The 14,169-nt window shown below is 32.5% G+C and overlaps 1 protein-coding gene across 5 annotated transcripts in view; it reads left to right on the top strand.

The window, feature by feature from the left end:
• Positions 1–14,169, top strand: part of PTBP2 (polypyrimidine tract binding protein 2) — an 89,180-nt gene that overhangs the window by 56,953 nt on the left and 18,058 nt on the right. For all 5 annotated transcript variants that reach the window (XM_039460859.2, XM_039460862.2, XM_039460860.2 and 2 more), the window contains exon 8: positions 4,017–4,212. In XM_039460859.2, the coding sequence (XP_039316793.1) occupies positions 4,017–4,212 (196 nt within the window). The remainder of the gene's footprint in view (positions 1–4,016; positions 4,213–14,169) is intronic.

Here is a 14,169-nt window from a genome sequence, read left to right as displayed (position 1 = left end):
GTTACCATTCCCGTCTAAGCCAGTGTTACTCAAGATGCTGGCCTCTCAAGGTAGGATTATGTGTCAAACTGAAATCAGCATACTTCTAGCAATAGTATGCTTAATGTCAATATTGACATAAATTTTGACACAAACTTCTTACATTCATGCAGAGTAACCTTGATTGCTGGACCATGCGTCATGATTTTAGTAGCACTGATGTAGTCATCATTCACTTTCATAGCTCTACTTCACTGGCCTTCTGACTGAACTCACCATTTTGACATCTTCCTCTACCTCCATTGTTTTTCCACAGAGGCCCAAGAATGATCTCAACTTCCAAGTCATATTGCTTTCAATCGCAATGCCCTTTAGTTACTTTTTTTGTCCTTGCGATAAAGTCCACAGTCCTTATCATGGCTTACAAGACTCGAAATCAGTCCTCAGCTTGCCTTTTTAGTCTCTTCTCATGCCGTTTTAGCTGTATTGGACTTCTTTAAATAGCTTCCATAAACCGTATTTTCTCTGATGTCTTGTAAAGTCTCTGATGTCTCGATCTTACAGATTGCTGTTCCATTTGCTAATACAATTTTTTCTCTTCATCTCTTTATGCCCAACTTCTGCTCATCTTCGTCTTTCATGTATCAGTTTAGAAGTTAGTTCTTGAGAAAAGTCTTCTGTAAGACTAGATTAGATCCCTTCCTTAGTTCTCAGTACCACACATAAAATTTATAATTTGTTAAATGTGTATATTTTCTGTTGGACTGTAAGTTCTAAGTATCATATCTGCTTTGTTCTCTGCTATATTTATTAAGCATTGACATTTATGGTGATAACAGAAATCATAGTGAGAACCCTAATTATCAATAAAAAGTATTTTATGTGATCCCCATATATATTAAACACCTTAATACCTTTGAGAAAATCTTGTTTATTTTTTGGAAAGTAATAGGCAAGGATGTGGCTTCTCTTGGCATTCTAATTCAGCTTTTACAGTGTTGAGGAATGTAATTACTTGATACATGAAAATACCAGTCTTTTTAATAGTATAATAAGACACAGTGTAATCTCCTTTTCACTTGGAATTTAAAAATTATTTTATGTAGTCCTTAAATTACAACACCCATGAGTAGGAAATTGTTGTTTTTGGTTTTTGTTAATAGAAACCGCTTTTCAGAAACATGTCTTTATTAGGAATATATTTAGTTGACACTGGACATTGATACTGTGTCTTTTGGAAGTCCTGTTTATATGATCATTTTATTTTAACATATAAGTGGGTTGTTTTTTATTATTTATTTCTTCTAGGAGATTGTATTTCATTACTAACATAATAAAAATAAATATGAGGTGAAGTATTTGCAGCAGTAAGATTATGTTATTCATTTTCTTCTCACAGAGTACACATTGTTTTATGCAGATTCTTTGAGACACCTAATGGAATTATCCTTTTCTATTTTCTTGGGCAAAGATTTTCCTTGAGTATGTTTAATTTATAGTCTATATATTTTACATTCATATTAATGGAGGCTTTATGATGAAATCAATGATTTTAAGATGCTTTAGGAAAATCCTGCATAATCTACTAGGGTCAGGTTATTTGATATTGGTAAATAATTAGTCTAAAGCACTGTATTAGTAGTATAAGCTTAATTTTGTGTTGTTGATTTTGATCATTTTTCATGACTTGCCAAAAATTAAAAAGTAGATATTTAAAGAACTTCGAAGTTACGGTTTCTCTCAGCATGTGTTAAATCTGATCCCCAACAATCTCTTCAAAAAAGCAAACATTGAGAAAAATGGAAATTGTTTTATTATGGCTTTTCATGTTTTCTAAAGTCCATATGCGGTGTTGCATTGTGTTGGTTTACTTATGATTTCTGTGCCTAATCTTTCCTGTGTTTTGATTTTCATGTTTTAGCCATAAATTGTAAATTTACATGAAATTTTTTTTCTGAAGGTTTTTGCTTACTGTTTAAACTTTAACTGTGAGTAGGCACATTTAGAAGGTCTTTCTGCGTTCTGCAAAGTGTTTTGAGCTTTTATTGTCAGAAATCTTTGCTCCAACAAGGTCACTGCATTCCTGATTGCTGAATCACAGGACTGGTTTGTGTGCTACTGCTGTTTCTTGGAATTTTGCAAATACATGAGCTTGACGTGAACTTGCATATATTTTTTGAATTTGATTTACTCCTTCTTATTTATGGTCACCAGCTTTAGCCAACTATTATACCTAGATTTCTGTTCTCATGCACTCTCAGCTGTTTCTTTCCTCTTTTGCTAAATGATGATTAATTTACATCTTATTTGCTTATTTCTCTAGCTCTTATACCTTACATATACTTGTGTATCTTCCACCTACATAAAGTTTTTTTTTTTAAATATGCAAAGGGAAATTTTCAAAGCTTCTTGGAGGACTTTCTAACAATTGGCATATTCATTAGATAATTTGGCGGTCAATCTCAGTATTGCTGGGAAATAATTCAGCTCCTAAGAAACTTAGTGTGGGTTTAGTAATTTTGTATTAGTACTTTTAGCATTAACCTAGATACTGTGACTCAAAGCCAGGTCTTTTCTCATAAGGTATCATTTTCTCTTTGATAATAGTGAAGTAGTCACCTAAGAGTGAATTTTGCTACTCATCTTGATATTCATCTATTGTGTAGAAACATCAGTTCTACTACTTACCTCACATTTTCCCTATAGGAATGCTACATTAGTAAATGAATACCTATTTTCTGTGCTTTGTTTGCCTTTACAGCAGGGTATTAAATTAATAGTTATGTTATTCTGGCTGATAAAGTTGATAACATGGCTTCCACTTCTGTGTGATGATTGGTACTTTGCCTAACCTGAATGTAATTCAAATCCTGATGTGTATGAAGTCCCTTTGAGTTTTTATCAGTGCTGTATTTAAGTGGATGAACCTGTGCTGAATTATTTTCTAGGTTAGTTTTTAGCTAGGTTAATTAGTCACATAAAAATTTCGTGTATTAAGAGGAAAGGTTTTATAGTCCCAGAGGTGAGAATATTTGAATTAAAACTTTATATACTTAAGCTGTGGAGGTTTACTGTCACCATTACAGGACATGTTCATTCTTCTAATGAAAACTTAACAGTATGTTCCCCTGTTCTTTAGTTTGTTAACAGCTTATAGCCAGCTGAACTATAAATGATGATTATATAGGAGCAGAAAAATACAAGATAATGATAGCAGTGACATAGTCCTTTAAAATTCATGATGTATTTTCACATATGTGATCTTTAATTTACTCTTCATAATAACCCTATGAAGAAGCATGACAGCTGTTGTCATCATTCCCGTTTTCCAGATTGAGAAATTGAGATTCAGAGAGGTTAAAAAACTTGCTTCAGATAACCTAATAGAGTCTAGGCTTTTAATTAATTCTAGACCTGGCACTCACCAATTTCAAAACTTTTCTGGAATGACATTGGATTTGCTAATTTCATCAAGATAATCTGATTGGGGTTGAACATTTCAGGTTAAGGAAAATACTAGCTTTTTTCTCGTTTACCTCATTTTATAGGAATTGCTATTATGTGTTAGGATAATTTGGTTTGAAGCAACCTTGTACAGTGTAGCATCAAATAGCAGTTACTTCATAAAACTGTACTGATTCATATAAGTACTGCCATCCAGCAATAAATATATGTATAATAAAATTAACCTTATTGAGCAAAGTAATATGGTACTACTTCAGTAGAACTTCCTGTTTGTGACCCTTATTAATTTTAAAAATTAACTTATTTGCAATTTAAAAAAATTAAAAGTATTAGCATGGATGCTTAGCTGGTTGTATTTTAGATTGAAGTAGCATTTTCTATTTAAGGAAGATAATATTTGATGGAAACTAATACATGCACAGCCAAACAACAAAATAAGATATAGGAAATTGTAACCCTTTTCCTGGTGGCTTTTAAGTTTGACTTTTTGTTCTTGAGTTTTATTATTAAAATTATACTTTCACTAATTTTTATCCTTTAAGATTGCTGATATACTTCATTCACTTTTACAGGCCCTAGATGGTCAGAATATTTATAATGCCTGCTGTACCCTAAGGATTGATTTTTCTAAACTTGTGAATTTGAATGTAAAATACAACAATGATAAAAGTAGGGATTATACTCGACCTGATCTTCCCTCTGGGGATGGACAACCTGCATTGGACCCAGCTATTGCTGCAGCATTTGCCAAGGAGACATCCCTCTTAGGTATGATTCTTATTGTCTTAACCACTTTTCTCCCATTTTGCCAAATGGAAAAATACCAGTAAGTATAATGAATCACCCCATTTTGGACCTTACCAAATTGTGTTTGGTTTCATGAGTTTTATTTTTCTCAAGTGAGACAGGCGTATGAATACTGTTAAGAAAAACCCAAAGTGTTCTTCATAAGTGTAATTAAAATTGTTAGTTTTGTTCCTTTTATTCACCTTTTCTTCCATGTGCCGCTTTCCCAGAACAAAAGAAGAAAAGCTTTAATGAAGAATTACTGTTGAATTCTTAATGCCATGTTTACACTTTAAACTTTATGTCATTATGTCTAAGTCTAGACCTGAAGTTCTTGTGTGTGTTTTTCAGTGCTGATTTGATTGTTTTAACTCATTATTGCATGGAAACAGTGAAATGTTAAAATATAAAACATACAAAATGGATGGAGGCATAGGGAATTTTTTTTTTGAAGCATATTAAAGTGCCCTTTTTAAAAAAACATTTTAAACTAGAATAAATTTTCTGTAAAATTAATTTTGCTATTTCCTTGCATTTTATCTTAATCATTTATATTTTACTTTGTACCACAATGGATTTGAGCCACCTAATAAAAATGCAGTGCAAACATATGCAACTTATAGTTGATAGAGTGGAATCACGATGAAGAAAAAAATAAAGGAAAATCTTTTGTAAGTAAAATGAATAATGATTTATAAGTTAAGATGGAATTTTATAGTTTCCTTTTATTTGATGTATTCTAGTTTTTATAAGATTATCTTTAAGTCATGATTTTTATACATATGGAACTCATAATTGATAGTTGACAAGCTCTTAAAGCTTAGCTTATGTCTATCATTTCAAAAAGAAAAAGTAGTATAATGTAGTTCTTGGAAATATTTACTTCTTCCCAATAGATAACAATCATGCCATCAGTTTGTGAACCTGAAATCGGTAAGTGGTATATATGTAGAGAGAGATACTCTAAGGCAGTTGATACTTGATTCTGGTAACTAATCAGAATTAACTACAGTATGTGTTAATTCCAGTAACTTCAAATAAATCCGACCCTTTATTCGAATTTTCTGGTATGTCTAGCACAAGTCATAGTGTTTATTGTGTTATTATGACTGTAGTAGATGCTTTAAGTCACTTATACTTTTTCCTGACAGAATCTCTGTGTGTTGCTAGCTTAATTCTTAATTCCCTTAATTTTTCTTTCAAGTTAATACAATTGAGTATTTCACAATGTGTAGTTTTTAAAGGCAAAGTCAAGAGTGAAACAGTGAGACACGGTCCTTGCTTATAATTATTACTATAGATTATTAAACTCTTTACTGATTGAAGTTGTTATAGAAAAGAATCAGAATTTATTGAGTAGCTTCTAGGTCATAGGCATTCAGCTAGGTACTTGGTAGATACATTACTTTATTAAAATAGGTGGTGTCATCAAGATTTTACACATAGTTTCTAAGAAGTTGAAAAATTCATATGCAACTCATTAAAGAAACAATTTAAAAGTAAAATACCAAGAAACTCCAGCTAGCATAAACAATGGATTACAACAATCCACTTCTTTGGACCCTACTGAGCTATGTGTATTTGTCCATCTGAATATATTTAGATGTGCTTGGATCGTGGATGGGAGACATGGTTAGAAATCACCTGTATTCCTCTAGGGAATTCATCACCATTTTCCTTGTGATCTTCGGACCTTGGTGAAACTTGTAAAACAATAATAAAGTCATTTTAAATAAAGATTATGAACCCCTAGCGTAACTAGCTTCTGTCTTACTCTATGCTTTTGTTGTTATTTTTTGAGACGAAGTCTTGCTCTGTCGCCCAGGCTGGAATGCAATGGTGTAATCTTGGCTCACTGCAACTTCTGCCTTTTGGGTTCAAGTGATTCTCCCACATCAGCCTCCCAAGTATTACAGGTGTATGCCACCACATCTAGCTAATTTTTGTATTTTTTAGTAGAGATGAAGTTTCACTATCTTGGCCAGGCTGGTCTGGCCTTAGGTGATCTGCCCACCCCAGCCTCCCAAAGTACTAGGATTACAGGCATGAGCCACCAGGCCTGGCTGCTTTTGTTCATTTTTTAAGTGTTCTACATTTTTACACTAAGAGCATGTAAATTAAATTGCTTCGTAACAAAAAAAAAAAAAATTGTCTAATGTCTTTTTTCACTTCTGTCTTGAATTTTTTACTGTAATGCATTTTTGTTTCTGCATGTCTGCCTCATAGAAGAAAGGAAAAAAATGTTTAGTCTTTCCTAAATGACTTCATGTTTTACCTATTTGAATGTTTTGCATCTTGTTATAACTGGACTTTTTAAGTATACTCAAAAATAGGTTAAAAGTAGGTGAGTTAAAGCTTTTAAATATCAGATAATGGACCCTAGTTTTGATAATTCACAAGAGATAACCATTTATTTTCATATTTTATGTAAATACATGTTTATTTACAAAATTAAAATTGCTCTGTATTTGAAGATTCGCACTGTCTTTTGTTGCAATTGACATTTTACTCAGAATTTGTTTTAAAGGATAGTTTTAATACTTGCATAACATGCTAATAGATATATCGTACTTTTGAAAGTGGACATGTAGGCTATTCCATACTTCTACTTTTTTTGCCTCTCAAATTATTTTCTTTTCCTTTTTTTTTTTTTTTTTTTAAATGGATGGAGCCTTGCTGTGTCTTCAGGTTGGAGTTCAATGGCGCGATCTTGGCTCACTGCAACCTCCATCCCCCGGGTTAAAGTGATTCTCCTGCCGCAGGCGTGCATTAGCATGCTCAGCTGATTTTTTTTTTTTAGTAGAGACAGGGTTTCACCATGTTGGCCAGGATGGTCTTGATCTCTAGACCTTGTGATCCACCCACCTCGGCTTCTCAAAGTGCTGGAATTACATACATGAGCTACCGTGCCTGGCCTCCTCTCAAATTATTTTCTTAGACTAGATTTCTTAGAATTATTGGGTGAAATAAAAATGTTAAAGCCTATTTACATTATTTGCAAATTTCTTTATATAAAAGTGATATTAACATAAACTAACATGAATTATATATGAGGCGGGATGTCCTACTTTTTCCCCTATCAGCATATTATTTTTTAATTTCACAAGATTGTTAATTCGATAGGAAAATATCTATTATTTAATTTGCTATGATCTAGTTTGCAATTTTAAAATGCTTATTTGATAGTCACAATTCTCTAAATTGCTTGCCTGCATTCTTTCTATTAGGATGTATAGTAATTCTTGTAAAATGCATAGTTAGGATATTAATGTGCGTATTTTAGATGAGCTGAGCCTTTAACTTTATTCACGTATGTTAAACAGGTCAGTTTTTGGCAAAGCAGTTTTAATATCTTTTAAAAGAATCTCAATTTCAAAGTATCCATTTGTAGGACATGAAGACACTATTTTCTTCATGCATTTGGTGAATATTTTGATCTGAGTTTCCACTTTCTTTTGCTTTTTATAACTGGACTTTTTAAGTATACTCAAAAATAGGTTAAAAGTAGGTGAGTTACAGTTTTTAAACATTGTTTACAGTGACATCCAGTATGGCCTGAGTGAGGTCATGCCTTTTAGAATAATAACTAAATCTTTTCTGTGTTTCTATTCCTCTGATTATTTAATCAGATGACTTCAACAAAATAGTAGTGGTAGGATTAATTTCCTGCTGAGTCTTCCTCAAATGGTACTTGTTCAAAATGCAATAAATGATAGATTATTTCAAAGATTTTGTAAGAACACAAATATAAGGTGATACTCTTCTGCTAAATATTTGTAGTCGGGGCTTCCCTTTACCTTGTATGATTTTTAGAATTAGCTACTTGACTGAATTTAATTACTTTAGAATCAGTACTGTAAATTTTAATTGACTTATTTTACACAGTAATCTTTTAAGACTAACATTTATATCTGGCTTTTCTGTTTCTTTTAATGCTGGATGTCACAGTGTCTCAGAAAATGTAATTTGTTCAAAGAAAGGAGACTGAGTGTTTTGTAATGAGTTTAAAATCTGACATCTAAATACATAATCACAAACCTGGCAGACTATTAGTCATTCACATATTCTGTTTCAAAGAACACGGTAATCAAAAATCCTTGAGATTATAAATTGAGACATCATTATAATGATCATTTTGTCATGCTAGGAAGTGTAGTTAATTTATTAAGGGGTAGATCACATTTAGAAACATTGCTAGAAGTAATTTTTCATGATCATGTCTACATTCTAAAAATTAGAGATACTGTATACAAAGAGTATTTATTTTTGAGCTTTTCTTTTATTTCAGATTGAATAACAGCCATTCTCAACATGAAGTTTTTAAAAGAAAGACAAAGCAGACTTTTTGAAGAAAATGGTTGATGTTAAAGTAGTTATCACTGGCTAGGTGAGGTCGCTCACACCTGTAATCCCAGCACTTTGGGAGGCCAAGGCAGGCAGATCATGAGGTCAGAAGTTCAAGAACAGCCTGGCTAATTTGGTGAAACCCCATTTCTACTAAAGAAAATTAACAAAAATTAGCCAGTTGTGGTGACGTGCATCTGTAATCCCAGCTACTTGGGATATTGAGGCAGGAGCATTGCCTGAAACCAGAGGCAGAGGTTGCTGTGAACTGAGATTGTGCCATTGCACTCCAGCCTGAGTGACAACAAGACTCCATCTCAAAAAAAAAAAAAAAAAGTTATCACTGTGAACAGATACAACATTTATTCATGAAAGTAAACCTGTAGGTCTTATAGAACAGTGTTTCTCAAACTTTGTACCCCAGACTGAGAATAGTTGGAGTGGGTCACAGGCATTCCTCTGTTTTTAGGATCTCAAAATGGTTTTAGTAGGTAGCAAGAGTTGAGAATTGCTGCTATAGAAAAGAATTCGTAATTTAATTAAAGTCATTTAAATCTATTTTGGTACAGTTCTGCTGGCACAATATTAGCTATTAAGCTGAATTTTTTATTTTTTATATGTTTGTGATATGTAAAATTAACTGGTAAACTTACTTTCATTTTCTTTGTTACATTTGAATGGGTTATTCATATGGTAATATTTATTAATTTATTATCAGAGATTTTAGCTATACACTAATATAATGAATCTCATACACCTGTCATCTTGGTTCAGTAGCGCTGACATTTTAATCTATTCAGTTTTTCTATTGTATTCTAAAGCAAATCCTTGATCATGACATGTCTTCTCGTATATTACCATAGTTTCTCTAAAATAACTACGTTTTCTTACCAAACCATACTATGATTATTACACTTATCAAAATTGACAATGATTTCCTAATATCATCAAATACCCTACTCACATTAAAATTTCCCCAATTATCCCCAAAATGCTTTTAAGGTTTGATTTGTTCAGAACAAGGTCCTATGGAGGGCTGCACATGGTATTTGGTTTATATCTCAGTCTGTAATGGTCCACTCCCTCTTTCTCCTCCCAATCTCTCTTCCAATTACTTATGAAGTGATGTGGTTATCCTTTTAGAAAGTTTCACAGGTTAGACTAGTCTGACTGTTTCCTTATAGTGTCATGTTAACTTGTTCCTCTATCTGCTGCATTTTTTATATAAACTTACGGTTCCAAAGGCTTGATAAGACTTAAAGCTGGTTTTTTTGGTGGTGGTGGTGGTTTTTACTTTGGACTATTAAGTGTTTCTTGTGCTTTCGTTTGTGTCTCAGTGGGAGGCAGCTAGTATCTGGTTGCCCCACTTTTAGTGATTTTAATGATGCTTTAAGACTGATTGTGGATTTGGGTATTGACATTCTGATCCTTTCATTACAATTTTTTCTACTAATGATTTTAATATTCACTAATGGTTGCTGCCTTAATTAATTTCATTAGTGGGTTGCAAATAATGCTTTTTCTCCCCTAATTCACATATTCCTTCTATTCATTAATTAGCTGAAAATCTTTATAAAGTAGAATTTTCCTTCATCAACTAAAATTATCTCCCTTGTAATTAAATTGGTACAGGACAGTTAGTTAAATTCTTGCATTTATTTGCCAATTTTATGTTGGTGCTCAGCTTTTGTTTTCAGGTAAGTACTTAAACCAGCTTATGAACAGGTTCATTATAGATTCTTCCCACTGTCTGCCTTAAACTTTTGGAACTCAGTTGCTTGCAGGTTCTAGTAGCCCCAGAGTGGTTTGAAATGGTGACCTTAGCCCAGAAGTATGCAATTTTATTCATATAATTACTTAATTTGGCCTTGACCAGTGGCCCAAAAAAGGAATGGGTGGGGTGGATAAAGGACTAAACAAAATTAATTAAAATTTTGAAATTTTTGTCAGAAGGAATTTACCCCCATAAAATAAAGACCAAGAAGTCTTAATATTTTCTCAGTAAATAAAAATAGGTTAAAAATCACTCTTGTCGTATACATAATTGTGAGGGGAAAAGTAACTCCATCAGGTGTGCATATTAGCTATTTATTCACTGAGAGACTTAACATCCCTCAGGTGTTTGTTGTTGTATGTGTACCTTTTTTTAAATAGGATGATAGGTACAATTAAACATCTTTTGTGAAATGTGGTTTTGTTAAATACCTTATATTGTATTTCACCTACAATGATGAAGGGAAAAATTCCAAAGCTAGACAGATTGTAAATTAGTTAGTATTACAGTAGTGAGATAATAGAGCAATACCCATATATTTTCTTACAACATATGTAGGTAGATACCTATATTTTTAGTTTTGTGTGTGTGTGCATGTGTTTTTAAGAGAACAAGATTCATTGTAGTCATTTAGATATAATTTAATAAATTTAGGCTGTTCAGGGTTTTAGCATCCTGCAAAGATGAGTATTGCTTGTAAGTTTTTGGGTTTCCTGAACCAGAGCTTAGAATGAACAAAAATATGGCTTGGTATTTTCATGGTTTAGTAAGGCTACTTTTAGTTAATTATTCTGATGTAGTCTGTTAAGTAGACTTTTCTAAAGAAACCCCAGTGAAAAGGGGTTTTAAAGATACATATATATTGGTTTCTAAGAACTAGTCTTTTTGAATCACTGGTATTGGTAGAACAGATTCTGCCACAATTGGATCTCTGTATAAAAGCTTGTCTCCACTATCAAAATGCTTAGCTAGATCCCTTTGCAACAGTTGCCACTCTAGGAATAACTTGAAAATTACTAACTTAATACTAATTACTTAGATTCTACCTCTGTTGCTTAGGGGTTTTCGTGTCATTATTTTGTGGCACAAACATTTAAAATACTATAGCTTAGAATGAAATTGTCTCAATCCCAGGAGCCAAAAGTTTGATGTGTATGAATTTTAATACTAGCTAGCCATTTTGTTTTCCATGTCAGGTACTGTTCTTAGCCCTTTACAGGTAACTTAATACATCATCTCTAAATGTAGTTAACCATTATCAACCCCATTGTACAGATTTGGAAAGTAGGGCACAAAGAGCAGTTTGCTCAGATTCCCTTAACTTTTAAGTGGCCCAGCCCCAGCACTCAGTCAGGTAGTCTAGTTCCAAAGCCCGTACTGCTAACTAGTGGAATAAAATTAGGTTAGCTTGACATTTTAGCTTGTCATCTTCTACCCTGTAGAATAGTTATCAATAATAACATTATACATGTAGTAAAAATGTAAGTCCCATCATTTTAGCTTTCTTCTTCTTCTTTTTTTTTTTTTTTTGCATACTAAGATATTTTTTATTACCAAGTCCATTCAGTATTTAGTCTGATAATCTTATTGGTTATAAAACCAAAAGTGAGTATTGTTCATATATTCATTCAAATCTGGGTATATATTAGGGGTGGATATGTAATATGCAAATCAAAACATAATTTATTTTTTATCAAACACATTAAAATTTTTATGTCAAAATCTTATTTTTTCAAAATCCTCTTCTATAATATTAAGACTAATTATAGCAAATAGCCATAAAATTAAACCAAAAAATTCATCTACTACAGTCATATTTGAAAGCTATGTAAAGAAAGACTAAAGTAATCACACAGACATAAACATGCTACAGGTATTTCCCAGAAATATTAAAAATACGTAGATTTTAAAGCACATTGCTGAATGCCATAGTAACACCAAAATAAAAAATACATGTAAATTAAAAATCAGTATTTTATTATTTTCAACATAAATCAGAAATATTTGGTCAGAGTTCACACAAAAATAACTATCCTAACTGTCCTGTATGACTTTCTCATTTCATATGTTTTAATATCTAAGAAGTAAAAACTAGTTGGAGCATGCCTCTTCTCTATGTGTACAACTTTAAATGATACTGAGTTATTTGGATTTTTGAATTGTCCTCTACTTTCCTATAGCTTAATGCTTAAAATGTTAATTCTTAATTTTAAAATGTGTCTTTTGGAACAAACATTGGAAGAGCTGAAGTAGACAGAATTGTTCATTTAAAAATTTTTACCACTGGATAAAATTTTTTTTTCCTTTTATTTTTTTTTATTCTATTTTTTTTTTGAGACAGTCTTTCTCTGTAGCCTAGGCTGGAGTGCAGTGGCGCGATCTTGGTTCACTGCAACCTCCGCCTCCCGGGTCCAGGTTCAAGCAGTTCTGCCTCAGCCTCCCAAGTAGCTGGGATTACAGGCACGTACTACCATGCCCAGCTAATTTTTGTATTTTTAGTAGAGATGGGGTTTCACCCTGTTGGCCAAGCTAGTCTTGAACTCCTGACCTTGTGATCCGTCCTCCACGGCCTCCCAAAGTGCTGGCATTATAGGTGCGAGCCACCATGCCTGGTAAATTTTTACTTTTGAGTCACAAATTAATTTGAAGCTGTGTCTTTTGGAGAGCTATTCAACTCTTAATTCCATTATAAGTATTATTTAAATGAATGTTTTACATCTGGAATGATTTTTATCATCTCAGTAAAAGAAATACGTTTGATGGTAGTTGAGTATTTTGAAGGTATTATGGGCTACAGATGAGAAAGAAATGCTACTATATCAGTTCCTATTTACATACTGACCAACATTTTCAATGAAATACACTTATTACTATAGGACTATAAAATGTTTTTCATAGTTTTAACTATCTAGGGCAGATAGTTAAGACTATGTAATTATCCATTAAGAACTTTTCATATAGTCTTGCTTAAATGGATCCATTATGTTTACCTTTTGTATTGTTCTCAGCTGTAGTTTTAAGAAATTTAATTTATTAATAATTACCTTCCATTACCTTCTGCTTTTCTATGACAACCTGTCAGATACTTGAAGACCTCTCTCATATTCATCTTAGAGTTAGTATTTTTAAGGCCAAACAGCCTGAATTCTATGGTAATCAACCCCAGCCTTTGCATAATGATAATTTTCCACATAAAGATAGGTTTAAATCAAATCATACTGTAGATTTTATTGAAGAAATTGTGTTTTTAAGAGTCAACAGATATGTATTGTATGGCTAAAGCAAAGAAAATACTGCTGCTTCTGCATTTAGTAGAGAAACAACTATGTATGTTTGCTACTAAAGTATAAAATGTGCTGCTTTCCAGGGAGGTAAAGGTTATGCACAAGATTTTCACTAGCAACTCTAAAAGATGTTAGTTACATATATGAAATTTCATTTAGATTATCTCTTGACCTTTTTTCCCCCATTTTTTTCTCATCATAATTATATCCCTTTCAGGTTTTTTTCTGTTGATCTTGATTTTAATTTAAAAGTGGTACCTTTTTTCTCTATCAGAATCTACCTTTCTCTTGGCTCCAATTTCTAGGTTTTCTTGTTAGTCTCAATTAATTACCATGAACATTTCATATCCCTAGAAGGATGTTGGCTCACTTCAGTGTCATCTGGTTTATTCATTTATTGCATTATTCAGGAGTTGTTTTAACATTATGCTAGACACTGCAGGGACTCAGAAGAATAACAAGGTTTCTGTTCTCATAAAGCTTATAATCGGAGACAGCAAACATGAGTTAGATGTAATTGGAGAGAAAGTGAAATAT

Source organism: Saimiri boliviensis, chromosome 11, assembly GCF_048565385.1.
Source record: "Saimiri boliviensis isolate mSaiBol1 chromosome 11, mSaiBol1.pri, whole genome shotgun sequence".
Lineage (NCBI taxonomy): Eukaryota > Metazoa > Chordata > Mammalia > Primates > Cebidae > Saimiri > Saimiri boliviensis.
The sequence above is the reverse complement of the archived record's forward strand: the minus strand, read 5'-3'. Positions and strand labels throughout refer to the sequence as shown.